Below are 18,659 nucleotides of genomic sequence, written 5' to 3'. Positions count from 1 at the left end.
GGGCAGCTGGGGTGCCGGCAGCCTGCAGGGGGCAGCGGGCGCTGCGCGGGCGGGGGGCGCGGGGGCGGCCCCCCCAGGTGAGCGAGGGGCGGGCGGCTGCCGCTCGGCGGCCCCTCCGCCCCGGCCATGGAGAGCGGGATGCTGCTGTCTGGCGGGCAGCGAGCGCTGATCCGGGAGAGCTGGCGGCGGGTGAGCGGCAGCCCGGTGCAGCACGGCCTCGTCCTCTTCACCAGGTGAGCGGGGCGGCAGGGACGGGGGCGGCCGGCGGCGCCCCGGACCGACCCGGGGGGTCGACGGACGGGCTCCGCTTCTTGGAGAGGATCGCTTCCCTTCGCTCGCCGGTGGCTCCCAGCCGCCTACCTTCCCTCCCCCACCCCTCCTTCCCCCCCTCCCTCCCCCCGCCCCGGGGCCGGCGGCCCGGGGAGAGCCGCGGGGGGCTGAAGCCGCGGCTGCCGTGGGGCAGCGGCGTGGGGAAGGCCGCCCGCTCCGCGCCGCTTCCCAGCCTTTCCCGCCCTCCGCGAGTGCGAACTTTTTTACGGGAAGATGGAGGGTGAGGGAGAGAGGCAGCGGGCAGGTTTCGTGCCTCCCTGCCCACTGATCCCCCGCCCTGTCACCGGTACTTCTGCTGCTTGAAGAGCTGCGTGTCCGCCCGGCTCTGGGGAGCGCATCGAGGGGACCCGAACTGCCCCCGCACGGCGCGGCGCGGCCCCGGGCACGGCCCTGGCCGCTGGGGAGGGATTCGCTCTCGGGACAGAGGAAATGGTGTGGCGGGGGCAGCGGCTGGACCCCAGCCCCTTGCCTCTCCTAAGCAGATTAATGTCTCGATTACGGTAAAGGAAAAATCTATGAAAAGTCATTTGAAAAGGATGGTCGGAGAGTTGATGACCATCTTCTGGAGCAAGGTGTAGCAGGCGGGAGGCAAACCTGGCAGAGCAGGGCTGCAAGCAGCAACGACAGTGTTGGGGCGTTTTAGTGGAGGGGAGGGGGATGCAGCAGTTTAATGTGCAGGATGGGGAGAATTCCCTGTGGCCTCTATGGACAGCATCAGCCTGTGTGGCTGCTACTGAGACCCATAAGTGCTTGGCATGCACTGGCAGGGGGGATAAGGGGGGAAAAATGGGAGCTGTTGATGGTGTGGGAGAGTGGGCTATGAGCTGAGTTTGTACACACCCCCCTTGCTCAAGTATGGAAGCCGGCTGCTGGAGCTTGCAGGCCTTCCCTGGATTTGGGAGCTTTGGGCTCAAGGGGATCATTAAGTGGGAATGGGAAGAGTCAAGACACCAACCAAGACTTTGGGGAGAAGGGCCAGGCTGGGAGGAAATCGAGTGTGCTGGAACTGGTCCTCAGGTGCCGTATCTGAGAGCTGGGGCTGTGGGCTAGGGAAATAGAGACTTTTTTGACTATAAGTAACCTGGATTGCCCCAAACTAAGACTTTTAAGAACCTGTGGGTCCTTTACAGGTGGGGAGGGATCAGTAGGTGGGAAGAGAGGCAGAGTGGGGGCTGTGGGTTGTTCCTGGGGTGAGCAGGGCTCTAAATAAAGCTGAGGAAGTGAGAAGATGGAGGTTTCTCTTGCTTTTGCAGGTTGTTTGACTTGGACCCTGACCTGTTGCCCTTTTTCCAGTACAACTGCAAGCAGTTTACCAGCCCTCAGGAGTGCCTCTCTGCCCCTGAATTCCTGGATCACATCAGGAAGGTGAGAGAGGGGCTGTGACATGGCCGGAGCACAGCCTCCATGGAGGAGGAAGCCCTTAAGCAATGGCTTGGGGCTGTGGGGTGTCTGACTGGGGAACGAATAGGAAGTCTCCTCTTGAGGTGGTAACTGCAGGGTTACTTGTGCTAACAGAAGGTGCTATTGCCAAGACAAAGTGCCTTGCAACAGTGGGGAGGGGATGAGGATGTGGGTTGTGGTGGGTAAGAAGCACTATGCCGACTTCCTTGTTCTCATCTGAGAGTGGATTGCCTCTTGTCAAAGTTGGAAGCCCACTTCTAACATGGAAGTGACTTGGTGAGCTCACTTCTGGCCAGACAAGCCTCTGCTTGGCCACATACTGACCGGGAGGTGGCACAGAGCTGGTCAGTGGGCCAGGCTCCTGTAGACCTCCTACTGTGAGAGGCTGTTGGTGCAGCTGCAGAGCCAGAAGGCCCACAGCATCTCTTGGATAGCCTCTGGGGGAGTGCTGCGATATGCGTTTGCCTCCCCCAAAAATAGGGAGAGGAGCAATGCTGAAGTCGTCTGGAGGAGCTCCTGCATGGACGAAATTACACCTGGTGCAGAAGAGACCCTTTGCTGAGCCCTGAAGGGTGGCAACGCCAGGGCAGAGCACAGCCTTGGCTTGCAGATGCCTTCATAAACTGTCTGGCTCCATCTTTAAACCAGTTTGGTGCCTCACTTGCCTGTCTTTATTCCTCGTAACAGACTGTTTCAGGGCTGTGCTCCTCTGATAGATGCAAGCGTTTTGTTATTTTCCAGCCTCTGATTATTGGCAAAGTTAAGTCCATTTTTACTTCTGCTATTATTGCCTTGAGCTGGAATAGCTCTTTGCTCTTGTTGGAGATAATTTCCCTGTTGAAATTATAGAGCACAGTTCTATCACCTCTTGGCTTTGCCAAACTAACCATGCCCTGGCTTTAATCTCTTCTTCTAATTTGATGTGTCTGTTCCCTTCATCCCTCATTAACCCTTCTCTGTCCTGTTTTTATTTGACTGTTTGTGCTCCTGGGAGACCATGGTGGTACATGCTTTACCAGACCAGGTCTTTTGGTTGTACTATCTACATCATCTCCTCAAAATACCTTGGCTGATCTTAGAAATTGAGTTGCCTTTTTCACAGTTGCACCATCTTGTCAACTTGTATTTGGAAACTCTAGTCCTGGCAGCTTCTAGGGCTCCCCTGCAGTTGTCCCGGTGTCCTGAGAGCTGTAATGACTGCCTCTGCGTTAGATCTTAGGCGGTAACTGCTCTCATATAGGGCTGTTTACCCACTCTGGAACAGGGAGTTCAGCAGTGCTGCTTGCTGTGGCACCTCTGGCAGTGTCCCATGGGAGGACGTGTGTGCTGCTGCCAGCAGGCCTCACTAATGTAACACAGGCATCATAGTAGAGCAAAACTCAGACGGCATCTGCTGGACTGGGAGGTGGTCAGGCTGAGAATGGTGAAGTAGAGGGGTCAGACTTTTGTTCCTCTGGGAGGGCAGCAGAGCCTTGCTATTAATGCTGTTCTGCCTCTGTACTCCTGCAGGTGATGCTGGTAATTGATGCTGCTGTGAGCCACCTGGAGAACTTGTCCTGCCTGGAGGAGTACCTCTGTAACCTTGGCAAGAAGCACCAGGCAATTGGTGTGAAGGTCGAGTCTTTCTCGGTGAGGCATCCTCTCTCATCCCGCTGCATCTGTGCTTGTGCAGCCCTCAGTTGTCCCTGTCCCCCTGCGCCCACCTGCTGCATTCAGCTGGCTGGAGAGAAAGCTGGTGGCTCAGGGCAGCCCCCGAGCTGCTGCTACCTGCATAGTGTCGTCAGCTTGATCAGGAAAACCTTTGAGCTCCCCTCATTTTCTGCCCTCCCCCAGTAAGCTGAGGGAGAAAGGACATAAGGGAGCAAGGCTTTTCCCCTGTCTGAAGAGGAACCATGGTTTGGGGCACTGCAGTCTCTCCTGTGACACAGGGCTGCAGGCTCAGCCTTTGCCCCAGGCCCTGGATTTCTGCATGGGCAAACCTCACTGCAGCTGGGAAAGGGAGCATCTGCCTCTCTCTGTGTCAGAACTGCACCTCAGCTCCTGTTTCCTCTGTGGCAGTAAGACAGGAGCATTCTCCATAGTAAACCTTTGCTTACTCCTCTCCTGCCATCAAGCATGGACAGAAATACTGGATTAAGCAGCAGGGAAGGGAAGGTTGAAGGAAATGTTTCTAACCAACACATGGCTCCCTCATGATACTGCTAGCTTTGGTCCTCTTCAGAGGGAGCAGGGACGCCTTTGCTTGGGGTAGTGATCCCCACCAGCCCTCCACCCACTGTGTGGGTGCTCCTGGATGGGGTTGCTTGCAGCTCTGTGAGGACCAGTGCCCTGTGCAGAGGCCTGAGAGGCAGCGAGGCAGGCCCTGAGCATCCAGCCTGGGGTCTGGCCCACTTCTGGCATCAGGGCATTGCTTAGCTCTTCTGATCCACTGCTATGCCAGGACAGGGGATGGGGCTGGCTACCTGCATGCGGGAGCCATGGAGGATGGACGTGTACCTCTCCCCTGGTGTTACATGCAGAGTGTCAGCCTTTGCTCCCCGCTAACCCAGGGTGAGGGGTGTCAGGTGGGGGCTAGCATGGGGAAGGGGATGGCATGGGCTGGCTCTGGGCCCCCTCTGAGCAGCCAGGGACAGGGCGGCCTGGCCCTGCAGGTGGAGGAAGAGCAGCTGCTGTGTAATGGAAGAAGTCCAAAAAGGCAGTGAAGCGAGAGAAGGGGCTGTGTGTCATCCCTCGGTGCTGAGCTTGACGTCTCCCTGTTTGGTTTGCAGACTGTTGGTGAGTCCTTGCTGTATATGCTGGAGAAATGCCTTGGCACTGCCTTCAGCCCAGATGTGCGGGATGCTTGGAGCAAACTCTATGGTGCTGTGGTGAAAGCTATGCAACGCGGCTGGGAGACCCTCCCAGAAGGGGACTAGATCCTGCCAGCCATCCCCATCCCTGACCACACAGTGGTCCTAGGCAGAGCGAGTGCTCATGCCATGCTCTCTGCCTCTCTCCACCTCTGTCTTTGTGCACCAGCCCATCGCTATCTCCTACAGCCACGCGTGCTTCAGGGCTCTCCCAGTGATTCCGCCTTGCTTCAACATGACCACATCTCTGCGTTTGCTAAGGGCTAGCAGGGTACATCTCTACAGCAAAGCCTAGGAGTGCCACAGCACAGGTACACCACCTTGCCCCAAGTTCCTTTGGGCTAGCTGGAGCACCAGTGCGCATGATTCTGGTTTTCAGCTGGCTCATCTTCCTCCTCTTTCTCCCCACCCTAGTTAGATGACAGTTAGTGTAGGCCTCTTAGGCCTATTTGCCCAAAATCCTATTTGCTGTGCTCACGACCTGCCAGGTCTGGCACTGCTCGCTTGTCCTGTACTGCTGTACCTGGTTCAGCTGTGACAGTGGTGGATTTGGCCTCTTCCAGGGGCAGGGGCAGCAGAGGTGGGAGCTGGCTGTGCTATGTGGCCATCCTCTCCAAACCTTGCAGGGAGCTCTGCCCCCTCACCCTTCACCAATATGTCACTACCAGATGGTTAATCCTGGTGCTCTCTTCTGCCTTGCCTCTCCCTTGGATGGAATCCATGGCTTTTCCTTGTGTCAGCTTGGCCACAACTCAGTGTGTTTCCTAGAGACGCTTCAAGCAGTGGGGTCATGTTAATCCTGAGGTGAGGCTGCTTTTAGCAGGTCTGGGCTGCCAGCTGAAAGGCTTTGTGTTGGTTTGGCTGGTTGGTTTAACCTCAGAGCCAGCTGAAATGCAGCAGTGGTGGCTCTTTACTGCTTTGTGTTAAGGAGAATAAAGTAAATATATGGAAAAGATGTCTTAAAATAAAAATTAAGGTTGTAATCATGTCATGGCAACAGCTTCCAGAAATCATTCTGGCTCTTGGCCAGAGGAAGCATGGCTGGAATTTCTCTGCTGATGCTGTCAGGACCTGGAGCGCTTCCCAGCAGCACACAGTGCCCATCTGCAGAGGTTCTCACCCTTTAGTAATCCCTCCCACCCATACTAGAGAAACAGCTACTTCAGAGCAGACCAAGGCACCCAGTTAGGTGTGTGCAGCAGTGCTGTGTCAGACAGGAGTGAGAAGATGGCATCTGCCAGAAGAAATAGCAGGAAATGTCTGAGGCAGCACCCAAGGGCTTTGGGGGAGCTGAACGTGAGCACTTTGAAGAAGAGTTCATCTCTGTGGGAAAATCGCTGTGGGACAGGCAGAACTATGTTTTGAGCCATCACTAGCCCCAGGGCAAGGACATGGAGCAAGTATTTAGTTATAGGCAGTGCCCTTTTTTGCTGCTCCTTCAGGGCAGAAGGAGCCTGGTGCTGAGGGCTGAGATGGTCCTGTTCTAGAGACATGTTCGTCCTATACTCAGACATCTTCTACCCTGGGACAGGAGAGGGCTGTCTGCTCCTTGTAGGTGCAGCTGAGGTCTCCCAGCCCCATGCCATGGAGGGGATGATGGGGTGCCCTGTGAGACAGGGCTCTGCTTCCCTGCTGACCATGGGCTCCCAGCAAGCAAGGAGCCCTCCAGCTGTGTTTGGGAGGGGAGCTGAGGGGAGTTGTGGAACAGTGAACATCCCTAGGAAAGGATGCTCACTGTCCTCCTCATGGTACCAGGCTTTGCTCCTGCAGTCCTACAGCATGGTGGTGTTGTGCGTCCTGGTCCATGGCTCTCTCTGTTGACTGGGTCAGGTGAGGTCCTCCCCATTCTCACGCCGTGCAGTGAGGGCTGGGGGAACACACTAGCTGTGACAGCATGGTACAGGGCAGGAGGGTTTGGGAATGGGGATGTCCTCTTTGCAACCCTCTTCTGGGGCATCAGTCTTTGGCATTACGGGGGGGGACCTTTAGGCTCTGTGTGACAAGTAGGTAGCTGTGTGATGGGTGGGGTGTTGGTGTTACTGCCACAAAACATCCCTGCTCCTTCTAGCTTTCCCAGCTCCTTGACATCTCTTCTTCTGTACCATGTTTTGTGTAACTCCCAAGAGAAGTGAACTAGTCTGCGTGCCTCTTATACCCAGCTGTTCTGTTTAATAAAGAACAACAGTGAGTCTCAGCCCTCTTTGCTGCCTTTTTATTTGAATATAAAAGGTCCAAGCAAGCAGAAAAAAAAAAAAAAAAAAGGATGACAGAGGGGTTTAGGGTTTACTGGTTTCTTGTTGACTCTAGCTTTGAAGATACTGGTTACTAGGAGCACTCAGGAGTGCTTGTGGAGTCCAGCCAACTGACAGGAGAAGGCACCCAGCACTAAATGTCTGTTGGGAGCTATCGTGCGCTGTAATTGAATGGGTGGGTGGCAGAGGGGCTAGCAAAGGTGTCCTGCTGCTGGTTGCTCATACCCTTCAAATTTTACAATCTCTAATGGGATTAGAGTTTTAAGCAACCACCCTAAAAATCCCTTTTCTGTTGTTCAGCTGTTGCTTTTGTTCTTTGAGATAGCATCAGCTCACCTGCTGCTGGTCATCTACTGCTGGTTGCCTGCAGCAGCAGGGCACAGCCTCATAGTGAAGTCTCACCTGGCTCCATGCAGCATCCACCCTGCCAGCTGGACTGCGGAGCTTCCCCAGCAGCCCTGCCCTGGGGAGCAGCTGGCGGGGATGCAGGAGGTCCTGTCTCCTCTTTCCTGGGGCATGTTCTAGCTTTGACATTGCCAGGGCTGGAAAGCCACCGAGCTGTGCACCTGGCACTGAAGAAGGATGGTCCCTAGAGTGGGGGAGCCAGCTCTGGGTCTGTAATAGCATCTCCTGAGGGCTGGAAGTCCCAGTCCTGCCACAGGGGAGCATGGTGAGCATCCTGGGAAAGCTGTGCTGCTCTGCCTTGGGCAACTTTTAGGATGGGGCTTGTTCTGCAGGGCAACAGGCTGCAAAGGGCAAGGAGAGCAGCAGTGATGGGAACGCAAAGATATCCTCCACGTGAGTCATTGCTAAAATAAATTGTCTAGCTCTTCCTGGCCTGGAGCACAGCTGCCAGCCTCAGGGCTGGCAGTGGCAACCCAACTCTAGTGCTGCAGGAAAGGGCCAGCATGGCACCCCCCAGCAGCACCCACATCTTGGATGCCCTGCACCAGTGTGGAGGTTTATCATAGCTCCCACAAACCTCCCCCCTTTGCCTTGGCTGCTGCCTGGTGGGGATGCTCCTGTCACTGCCTGCTGCTGGCCAGCGCAGCGGGAGACACCATGCAATTGCTTGGCCCCAGCTGCGAGGGACTTTTGTATGTGCAGGCTGTAATCAGGTGAGCGGGTTTCTGAGAGCTGGAGTGAAGGAGGCGCAGCATGACGGGGCTTACACAACCTCGTTAGGCTGTGATGAGCTTCCCCAGCACGAGGGCCAGGAGAGCGGCGAGCTGGGGGGCCCATTACAGCCATAGCTCACAAGCAGAGCTCCCACCTCAGCTCCCTGGCGCCAGCAAGGCTGTGCATTTAGCCCCATTTACCACTAATTACAAACCATTGGGGGGTCCCTGTGGGGGTGTGTGATGAGGGGAGTGGGTTTTTTGATTTTTCCAGTTTTTTCACCCCTTTAAAGGAAAGCACTCCCCATGCCCTCTGCCCCATGCCGTACACCAGGCTGGCCAGGCAGGGCTCATCCAGGGGAGCTTTGGAGGGGTGGGCAGGAGGGAACTGCTGAAACCAGAGGCAAATCATACAAGTGTGGGTATAAAGACTGTGTTTTCGGAGGGAGGAGGGGATCAAAAGAGCACTGTCTGCTCAAAATGTAGAGGAAGGGCTCCCAAAATATTGTTTGCCCCCTTACCTAGGACTTGCTGGTGGGAACTTCAGCTTTGGGAACATCTGCCCCTCCACTGCCCCTGCTCCATGCTGTAGTCCCAGAGGAGCTCCAGGCCACCTTCCTGCTCCCTCCAGGCAGTGTGTGCCCCTTTGGTGGTATCCTGAGCCAGCCCTGCCTGTGGGGTGAGTGCTGACAGAGGATGGGCAGGGGAGGCACATGCCCATCCCAGGGCTGCACCCCATCCCCAATGTTGGGGTTGGTGCCAAGGGCTGTGCCAGCCTTTCTGAAGGGATATGGCGGGGTGCTCACCCTGTTCCTGCACCTTTGCTCCTCTGCCCACTCCCTGGGGTTTGCTTTTGTGGGGACCATGGTGGGTGGCAAAATGCCTGGAGATGCAGAGGTGTCCAAGCAGTGTTCTCGCTACTGAAGCCTCTGCAAGACATCCCCAGAATGGGTCAAAAGCAGCCTGCAGTTGGGGAAAGGGGTTGGGGTACTTTCACAGGATCCAGCAGTGAAGGTCTTCCCTTTCCTGGCACAAGGCAGGATGTGACCGAGTGATGACGCCAGGCAGCAGCTGGGTGAAGTCATTTTATTCAAGGCACGATCATAGCAATAAATCACAAGAAGGTACAGACCTCTGGCACATTCCTACAGCGGGGCAGCCAAGGGCAATCGGACCAGCAGCCCGAGGTCCCAAGGATGCGGTGCCACTTGCAGGCACTTGCTTCCACCTAGAGAGAGGCCACCAGTATCCCCCCAGCTCTGGCCAGGGCTGCCCTCAGAGCAGGCAGTGAGGGCAGCACCTGAGCTGCAAGCAGCCCCAGGGGCACCTGGGCAGAAAGCCACAAGCCCCCCCAGGGTCTTTTTTGGGGTTGGGAGGGAGCAGTTGAGGTCAAGGCTCCCCCAAGGCAACCGCTCAGTGCCTTGTGTGCTGCAGCCATTGTCCCAGCATGCAGGCGCGTGCGTGGGATGGGGGCCACAGAGCTGCCAGCTGGCTGAGCTGAAACCCACCAGCCCCACGGGGATGTCCCAGGGCCCACTTGAGTCCAACAGAGACCCACAGCTCACTGCTGGTCTGCTGCCTTTTAACCACCCTTCCCCTCTCCCCAGAACTGTCACACCATGCCCTCCCCCCTCCCCGCAAGTGGCACCAGTAATGCTGAGCGGTGCCATCTCCAAGCATCTGTCTTTGCGCAGCAGAATTCCTCATGCCAGCAGCCCCGGTGCCGGCAGAGCTGCACTGTCATCCCTTCCCCCCCTGCACAGCCCTGGGATGGTGGCTAGAACTGCTCTGAAGCCAACAGGAAAATCAGGAGCAGGAAAATCAACCCCAAGGCCAAAGCAGGGCTGAGCGAGGAGGCAAAATGCCCAGGCAGGCTAGCCTGGTGGGAGAGGGGCTGAGCAGGGTGAGGATTTGCCCTTGTCCTTAGGGGCCTCCACAGCTCCTGCAGATGAGCTGGAAAACCCCAGCGATGCTGCCCAGGCAGGAGCTAGCACATTTACACCGACTACAGCAGGACTCACACTCAAGAGGTGGTGGAACTGCTGGGGGAGCATCCCATGGCTGCAGCTTGTGGGCAAGGGCAGGATGTGGTGGACCGGGACCTAGAGGCCAGGGTCCTGCCAGCCCCCCCATTTCTGTTGCAACAGGATAGAGCCATGTGGGGGCCCATGCCTGGCCAGTCCCAGGGAGAGCATGAGCATGAGGAGGATGCTGCTGGGGGTGGGGGAGTATGATGACAAGGCGCTGCCCTCACTGCCATTAAATACACTTGGCCCTTGACCGCACCTAGGACCCAAGGGCACAGGCATGATGCAGTGGCAGTGGAGGTATGGGGTGGGAGGATGGGGAAGACCTGGGCTTGCATTTTAATGCCTGCCTCTGCATAGGGTCACTGGTGCTCACGCATATGTGGGGGAGTCCCAGGCACTTGCCTCCTCCTCCTCCACCAAAGCACACGCATCTCAGCAGGCCTTGCTTTAATGGGCAAAGCGTGGAGGTGGCAGCAGGGGTGGGCAAGTGCAGGCATGGCTGGCATCGGGGAGGCCGCAGCATGGCCACCACAGGCAATGGGTGGGCAGGGTGGAAAGCAAGGGTTAGGGGTGGCCATCCCCTGCCACTGAAGACCTGCAGGACAGTGTGGCAGGAAGCACATTCATCTGAGCTGTCTGGGCTACTTACCCCCTCACAGAGGGGCCAGGGCCTCCCTCCTGACCCCCAAAAGCATGGCCTCTCAGAGAGACCGTTTCCCCACACCGCTGCACTCCCTCTTCTACACAACGGGCTGGACGAGGCAGGTGGGGACAGGGAGGGTTTGGGGGGGTGGGGCCTGAGCCAGTCCAGGCAGCAGGAGGGACTGGCAGAGCCTCCCGCCACGTCCCATGCAATGGGGTCTCCCCCTCACATCAGTCCTGTCATCCCCCCACCTTGTCAGCGAGGTGGCCCCCACCAGTGCTGGGAAGACGCCTTCCTGCCACCCAGCACATCCTCCACTCTCGGCACGGCTGGCCCTTGCCCCGGTAGCAGGGATGCTCACTGGTAGCGGGCCTGGCTCTCCATCATGTGACCGCTCCTGTACTCGCCCTCCACTGTCTCCAGCTCTGTCTCGAAGCTCTGCAGCCCCCCATCCTCCCCATCCTCTGCTGGCTCCAAGTGGTTGCCCATGGTGCCATAGGACTGGTGAGCCGGGGAGGCTGCCGGCGTCAGACTCAGCTCAGGCTCCTGCAGGACGGTGGCCACAAAGAGCTGCCCCGGGGGGCAGTGGGGAGTCAGGGCCCAGGGGAGCAACAGGGGGTGGCCACAGCGGGGCTGGGGAGGGGTACTCACATTGGAGTTGGGGGTGGAGGAAACACTGCTCCGCTCCATGTCGTTGAAGGTGCTCTCAGACTGGTCGGACATCTGGGGAGAGGGAGGCCAGGAGGAAATGACAATTTTGGGGTCCTCCAGCCAAAGCTGGAGGGGCAGCCAGGCACCACCTCAGACTCCCCAAGGCAAATGTGCCCCAGAGAGGCAATGAGGGGACACAGTGTCGTGAGGGAAGTGCTGCCTGTGCTCACCTGGTAGCTGGCGGGTTTCCGCGGCTGCAGCTTCTTCAAGCAGAGGCCAAAGAAGGAGAAGACAATGCAGGAGAGGAGGACCACAAAGGTGAAGAGGGTGACAGGTCGGGTGGGACCTAGGGCACAGAGACACTGGGGCAGCACATGATCCTTCAAGGACCTGCTGCATGTCCAGCTGAGCCCCAGGCTGGTGCCTGCTTTGGGTCTTACAAGCTCTCAACGCCCTTCCCAGAACACTAGCTGACACCTCCCACATCTGCCAGGGCTCCACCATACCTTTTATCTTTCCCCTTCCCATTCCCTTTCCCACCCTCCATGCCATGCCTAACTCAGGGGTGACACCAGTGGCTCATCCCCCCAAGCATCAGATGTGACCCTCAGCAACGGCAGGGTCAGCCCCAAGCTCTCCCTACCAAGGCGCAGGATGGAGAAGAAGAGCAGCCAGAACATGCAGAGGATGGGGGCCACCACAACCTGGCTGATGGCAGCAACGTGGAGGCGCTGGTTCAGCTTGGTGGGGATGTACACGTAGTAAATGTTGTACCGGTCAACCATGTGCTTAAGCAGCATGTAGAGCAACCCTAGTAGGAGGAGAGGGCCATTTGGGGGGAGGACAACAGGGCAGCCAGATTGCAGGGCAGCAGGGCAGGCCCCGGGGGACGATGTCCAAGGATGCCTCCCTGTACCATGTGGGAAGCTTGTGCTCCCACGCCACTGCTGGTGGCTGGAACAGGCTGCTCTTGGCATGAACAGGGGCAGGGGGACCATGGGCATGGGATCATACTCACCGAAGGGGACGATGATGGGGCAGGTGATGCTGTAGGTCATGACGACAGAGAAGATGCAGCAGGTCCAGGCGTACTCCAGTCCAAACTGGAACTGGTAGGCTTGGCTCTGGGGCAAAACCAGCAGTGTCATTACTGCCTCTGCAAAGGCTGCACTTGCCTTTGCACCCTGGCCCACATGATTGCCTCCCACCATTAGCCCCTACGAGGCCTGAAGAAGGCCCCACAAGCCTCCCCATAGGACTGGGACAGCCTGAGTTTCTAGCGAGTGTGTCCCTGCTGTGCCGGTAGTCATGTAGGCTCAGAGGTGACTGGAGCCACATACCCGCTTGACATGGAGCCGCTCAGGCTCAGACTTGGCAAAGCAGAGGCGGGCAGTGTAGACAAGGAGGCCTGGGATGCGCAGCAGCTCCATGGCTGTCCCAATCAGGCTGGAGGTGACCACATAGTTGACGAAGAAAGCGCCATTGTCCGGGAGGAAAACACACCTGCCCCAGAGATGCAGGGTGTGAGAGGATGCTCAGGCAGGCGGCCAGAAGAGCTGCTGGGGAGCTGGTGTTGGGCGCTCCCCCACACCAGGGAGGTTCGGGATCTCCCTGCTACTCACTGGAACTTGATATTGGCCTCGTCCAGAAAGTGGGTGTCAAAGAGCCAGCGGAAAAAAAGGTCCAGGCTGGAGAGGAAACAAGAGGAGCAGCTCAGAAAGAGAGGGAGCCACAGAGCACCATGGAGGGCACTCAGCAGGCATGTGCTTTCCCCTGCCTCAGGTGGGTAAGACCCTCTGGATCCTACACTCCCAGAGCAGCTCCTTATGCCACATGGCACCACCATGGGTGCTTGCCTCCCGGATGATCAGGATTGCCATAGATGGGGCTATGGAGATACCTGACCTGGTCCTTTCAGGGTCTGCTGAAGGGCTGACCCCAAGCAGGGCACCACCAGCACCCTCAGGTGCTGCCATGGCAGCCTGGAAAGCTACTCCGCTCCCCTCCTCCTCCGCAGGGAAGCTTTCAGTCCATGACCAACTGGGAGCAGCTCAGCCCAGCTAAAGAGTGAGTGTTTTCCTCCCAGAGACAGCTGTGTTTCGGCAGCAGTGGGCCCTTAGCCCTTTGGGGCTGGCTTGTGGCTGGTGAGGGGCCTGGGTCTGATCCTGGCTGCCTGGAAGCAGGGAGAGCGGTAAGGCAGTGTGGTCTGTACCTGCTCAGTCCCAGTGAGGGCAGGATGATGACCATGAACACCAGGAAGAAGAAGCACTTGTGCATGGTGAGCTGATTTTCACTTGACCTGTGGAGAGGGGAGACAAGTGAAGAATCTTGTGCTTTTCCGAGGCAGAGCAGCCAGTGGGATAGAGGCTGGGCTGGGTCTCACTCTTCACCAAGGAGCTACTCCCAGCCCCAGAAAACCATGTGCGTTTTGATCTGTGCATCTACTGGGGCCTCTCCCAGGCTGGGGTAGTCACCATGAGGAATATGCTGTAGTGAAAGCTCTTGTCCTCTCAGCCTCTCAACCTCCTTCACCCCTGCTGTCTCCTACCATCCCTGCTGGTGTAGACACCCAAGAGGCAGCTGGGTGACTACAATGGGTTCAGAAGCCCCCATTTCCCCTGGGAGAAAGAAGGGAGGTAGTGACAAAGCTCTTGCAGGACTCAGCAGACCAAGCACAGCGGTTGGGACCAGTGGAGGGTCAAGACAAAGAGACCACGTCGTAGGAACTGGGCAGAGCTTACTCTGCTAGGAGGCTTCGAGCATCCTGAACCTGTGCCTCCACCTTGGAGGGCTGGGAGCATGGCTGGGATGTGCTGCCCAAGTCAGTGCCATGGCCCTGCTGCTGCCAGTCCACCATCACACCATCCCTTTCACAAACTTCTTCAGACCCACCTTAAAACCAGCTCTACCTGCCTTTGTCAGCAGCCTCAAGCAATCCAGGGCTATGGCAAGGAAATGGGTGCATTCGGGTATGGCCTTGGGACCCTTTCCATGGGAGGGCAACACCCATGGGCCTCTAGGGGGGGTCTGCTGCTCCACTGCCTGCCTCCCTGCAGGTCAGGTCCCATGAGCCCTCCTGAGGTTCCTCCCATCTACCACACCCTGGGGGAGTGTGGGTGTCAGTCCCATACCTTGTCCAGTGCGACTCGAAGAATGCTGAGTAGTAGACGAGGAAGGGCAGGAAGACGGAAAAGGCCCAGAGCAGCAGCGTGGGGAAGAACTGGGTGATGATGGGGTTCTGCAGGAGGATAGATGCCAGACACCCCCTCAGGAGCCTGCCAGAGCTCACTCATGCTGGAGGCAGCTCCCTAGACCTCCTGGTGCAGAATGGTGTGTGCAATGGGCAGGGGTGTTTATGTCGGGAAATAAGAGCTCCATGGGCATGCTCCGAGCCCCAGTGCCTGCCCAACAGCAGGCAATATGCAGGAAGATGTGCTGCTGGCAGCTCCTAACATCTCCCGGAGCTCTTCCCACCCCTCTCGTCTTGCATAGACACCAAGCTGCCCTCCCCCATGGACACCAGCACTAAAGCTTAGATTTGCACAGGTGCCCCATGGCTCTGCCACTTGAAACACATCAAGAAGGGGATGGATAGCAAGCATGGGCATGACCACTTCTTGCCTCCCATCAACGCTCATCGCAGTGATGGCTTGTCTTTTTGGGACAGTGTAGAGCGGGTTCCCTCCCCCTGTCACAGACAAACCTGGAAATGGAGACCCTTTGGGAAAGCTGGCACAGGGCCCCAGGGACTACCTTGAGGCTCTCCACAGGCTGTGTGACGTTGAACATGTCCATGGTGTTGACGATGATGGCTGGCGTGGTGAGGAAGAAGAGAAGGACGAAGAGGCAGATATTAAGGAGGATGAATCTTACCCACCAAGATGTGCCACGGACTGATAAATTCTCCCTGTGAGAGGAAAGCATGACTCGGTGTCATGGTTTTAGCTGGGACAGAGTTAAATTTCTTCACTGTAGCTGTCATAGTGCTGTGTTTTGGACTTAGTATGAGAATAATATTGACAACACACTGATGTTTTAGTTGTTGCTAGGTAGTGCTTATACTAGTCAAGGACTTTTCCAGCCTCTCATACTCTGCTGGGTGCACAAGAAGCCAGGAGGGGAGGAGGCACAGCCAAGTTAGCTGATCCAAACTGACCGAAGGGATATTCCACATCATACAACATCATGCCCAGTATATTAACTGGGGGGAGTTGGCTGGGAAAAGCAGCGATTGCAGCTCAGGGACCGGAGTCATCAGTCAGCGAGTGGTGAGCGGTTGCATCACCTATTGTTTGGGTTTTTTTCCTGTTTCACCTCTCTCTCTCTCTCTCTCTCGTTATTTTCGTTTTCATTATATTATTATTATTATATTTTCATTATTAAACTGTTCTTATCTCAACCCACGAGTTTTCTTACTTTGGCCCTTCTGATTCTCTCCCCCATCCCACAGGGGTGGGGGGAGTGAGCGAGCGGCTGTGTGGCATTTAGTTGTTAACTGGGGCTAAACCATGACACTCGGAAATGGTGAAAAGGAAAAGCCACATGTCCTGGGTCTCCTAGCCTGGGTCCCCAAAGCTCTGCCTCCCACCGCCCACACCAACCATCCTGGCAGCCCCTGCTCTGTGTTCAACCTCTTCCCTCTCCCTGTGCTGCTGTGCTGACACCTGCAGAGCCCCAGCACCAGACTATGACTGCAGTGGGGTAGTCCGTGCCACCAGGCTCTGGAGGCAGGCTGCAGAAATCAGAGCCTGGCAATCACCCCAAACCTTGCCTCGTCAAGCCCTGCCACTCACAGGGTCATCACCCCAGTCACCCTGATGACTTTTGCTATGGCCACAGGAGGGACTGTCAGCCCCTGACACCCTGAGAAGGCACTCTATGGGTATGGGCGCAGGTTCCCTACAGCTATATGGGTTCCCTATGTCTATGTGTGTGGGTGCCCTATAAACTATGGGTATGGGCTCACTATAGCTACGGGTATGGGTTCCCCCCAGCTGCTTGCCCTCCCTCCGTCTCCCACCATGGAGGTTCACCAGATAATATCTCCAGGTGCAGGGGCATAGCGAACTCCCCAGTGGTGTGACTTGACCACGGTGGTGACAGAGGACTGCTGGGGGTACTTGCGGCACCGGATGTGGCTGTAGTCCTTCAAAATCCTGCAGGAGGAGGGAACCAGGAGTCTGGTCTGGACTCAGGACTCAGGACCCCCCCCACACTTCCCATGAGGCCTAAACAAGGCGGCCATCTCCACAGGTGGCAGAGGCACAGTGGAGAGAGACCCAGCGCCTGGCTTTGGCCAGAGGAGCCACCAAGGTGCCCCAACGGCAGTGGCCACCAGGCCAGGGGACGTGCCTGGGCTGGCATGTCCAAGTGGCACTCACACAGCTGTCATCCGCTCATCCTGGAAGGTGACAAAGGCCATGTCGAGTCGCTTGAGCGCGATGCGGTTGCGCTCAGCATTGAACTCATCCGTGAGCTTCTCCTCCAGCTCCCCATAGTACTGCTCAGCATCCACCTGCAGGAGCAGCCAGGGCTCTGCTGTGCTTGTTGGGCTGCGGCATGGGCGAGCTGCCATGCTCTGCCCTGTCCACAGTGGGGATGCGCTGCCTGCAGCCCTGCCCGCACCCACCTACCTGCTCAAAGCCACAGAAGCGGCAGCAGAAGATGCGGGCACAGGGGTGGGTTTTGATCATGATCTTCCCCTCTTTCTGTGCCTTGGTAGTGAAGTAAAGCCGTCCCTTCATTGCCTTGCGCCTGCCGAGAAGCCGAAAGGGACAAGAGTCATTCGGGTGCCACAGAAAGACCTATAGACCTGGTCTCTCAACATGCTGGGCAGGAGCAGTACACCCACCCGCAGAGGCAACAGGGACCTGCACGTACTCACCTCTCTGCATCCAGCTTCATCAGCTTGCGCACATCAAAGCAGAACTGGACATTGGTGACGGTGCAGCTGGGATAAGCCTCACTGCAGGCACAGGGACATGGTGGCACCAGGAGCCAGGGGATGGGGACAGCCCCTGCCACCTGCCTGCCAGCTGCCTTGGCAAGGCTGCGGCACACTGCTACTCACTGGAAATGCTTGATGATAAGGGAAGTGTCTGTGATCTCCTTTGGGATGTTGGTAACCATCAGTGTCCAGGCGACCTGGGGGAGGAGAAGGGGAAGAGGGGGTGAGTGGGGTCTCTGGGCCGTTTCGCTGCCACCCTGCTTGCCCAGCCGCAAGGAAGGCAGAGGCGAGCCGGGGCACCGACTGCCACCCCAGAGGCTGGTCAGCACAGACCTCCTCAATGCCTGCTCCCAGATCCCAGGGCACAGCCAGAGGCTGCCACCTCCCAGACAGATAGACACAGCAGAGCTTCAGTCTCAAGAGACAAGGCAGGAGGAGAGAGAGGTTTGCCTCTGGGCTGCCAGGCTTCCTCCAGAAGCTGGAGCCTTATCTTTCCCTGCCTGCCCAGTCCCAGGCTGTTTCTAAAGCTCTCCCTACTTACTGGGACCATCCTTTCTGCAAAGCAAAAAGTTGTCCATTAGTGTGGAACAAGGCAGGGCTGGAGGAAGGGTGGTTGCTGACCTTCTCATTCTCTCTGTATTCAAGGTGGACGGAGTGGTGAGCCATGCAGAGGATGGTGAGGATGAAATAGATGAGGGCAAAGATACTGTGCAGCCACAGGAGATGGTCCCTGGAGGAGGGGAAGGGATCAGTGAGCACTGCAGCAGGCGCATGGCACTCAGACCAGCCTGGTGCTCAGCGCCTCACTCACAGCCACCCCAACCGCCCAGTGGGACCTCCCCAAGCCAACTGCCAGACTCCCACCCCAGGGACAAGAGGGGCAGCGTCCAGGGTGTTAGCCAAGATACTGCAGAAATGAGGCTGCCCAGAACCCTTGAGAGCACCTATGCCGGCAGTAGTTGGGTGCAGCAAGTAGTGCCAGCAGGCTGCCCACCACGATGGTGCTCATGTGTCATGCAGTCAGTCACAGGGGCTACCGTGAGCAGCATGCTGCTTATGTGGACACATCCATGTTCTGAGACCATGGCGAGCACTGTGCCTGGGCACTCCCAGCAGTGTCCACTGCAGCAGCAGCATCAACAGCCCCGCCGGACATGGGAGCCACGTACTGCGTTGGGATGTTGGCGATGGTTGTCCTGCCAAAGTGGGTGGGATTGTGTCCTGCAGGGAAAGAGAAGTGGGAAGATACAGGAACCCAGTGCAGTGTGTGTTTGTCCATGCTTGCAGGGTTAGTAGCTCTGGTCTTTGCTCCCTCCTTTTCTATCTCACAGGTCCCCGCCAAGCCCCCACTGCCCTGAAGCTCCCTGCCTCTTGTGTTCCTCTGTCCCACAGCTGATGGTGGGTTCCTGCTCACATGGGGGCTCCTGGTGGAGGGGTC

The 18,659-nt window shown here is 57.3% G+C and overlaps 2 protein-coding genes across 2 annotated transcripts in view; one reads left to right on the top strand and one right to left on the bottom strand.

Moving 5' to 3' along the window:
• On the top strand, nt 1-6,774 carry NGB (neuroglobin). Its single transcript, XM_075103612.1, has 4 exons — nt 1-233; nt 1,584-1,695; nt 3,241-3,360; nt 4,500-6,774. Exons 1-4 carry the CDS (start codon nt 127-129, stop codon nt 4,644-4,646), a joined length of 486 nt encoding a protein of 161 aa, XP_074959713.1. The 5' UTR covers nt 1-126; the 3' UTR covers nt 4,647-6,774.
• Nucleotides 6,775-9,023: 2,249 nt separating this feature from the next.
• TMEM63C (transmembrane protein 63C) overlaps nt 9,024-18,659 on the bottom strand; it is a 32,188-nt gene continuing 22,552 nt past the window's right edge. Inside the window, exons 8-24 of the mRNA XM_075103598.1 lie at nt 18,391-18,442; nt 17,843-17,951; nt 17,345-17,418; nt 17,159-17,239; nt 16,908-17,028; nt 16,656-16,789; nt 16,308-16,430; nt 15,028-15,181; nt 14,406-14,512; nt 13,487-13,573; nt 12,897-12,962; nt 12,615-12,777; nt 12,293-12,398; nt 11,918-12,085; nt 11,505-11,620; nt 11,275-11,346; nt 9,024-11,193 (exon numbers count right to left, since the gene is read on the bottom strand). Of these exons, the coding sequence (XP_074959699.1) occupies nt 10,981-11,193; nt 11,275-11,346; nt 11,505-11,620; nt 11,918-12,085; nt 12,293-12,398; nt 12,615-12,777; nt 12,897-12,962; nt 13,487-13,573; nt 14,406-14,512; nt 15,028-15,181; nt 16,308-16,430; nt 16,656-16,789; nt 16,908-17,028; nt 17,159-17,239; nt 17,345-17,418; nt 17,843-17,951; nt 18,391-18,442 (1,946 nt within the window). The 3' untranslated portion in view covers nt 9,024-10,980. The remainder of the gene's footprint in view (nt 11,194-11,274; nt 11,347-11,504; nt 11,621-11,917; nt 12,086-12,292; nt 12,399-12,614; nt 12,778-12,896; nt 12,963-13,486; nt 13,574-14,405; nt 14,513-15,027; nt 15,182-16,307; nt 16,431-16,655; nt 16,790-16,907; nt 17,029-17,158; nt 17,240-17,344; nt 17,419-17,842; nt 17,952-18,390; nt 18,443-18,659) is intronic.

This window comes from Phalacrocorax aristotelis, chromosome 9, assembly GCF_949628215.1.
Source record: "Phalacrocorax aristotelis chromosome 9, bGulAri2.1, whole genome shotgun sequence".
In the NCBI taxonomy this organism is placed as follows: domain Eukaryota; kingdom Metazoa; phylum Chordata; class Aves; order Suliformes; family Phalacrocoracidae; genus Phalacrocorax; species Phalacrocorax aristotelis.
This window is presented reverse-complemented; position numbering and strand designations above follow the sequence as displayed.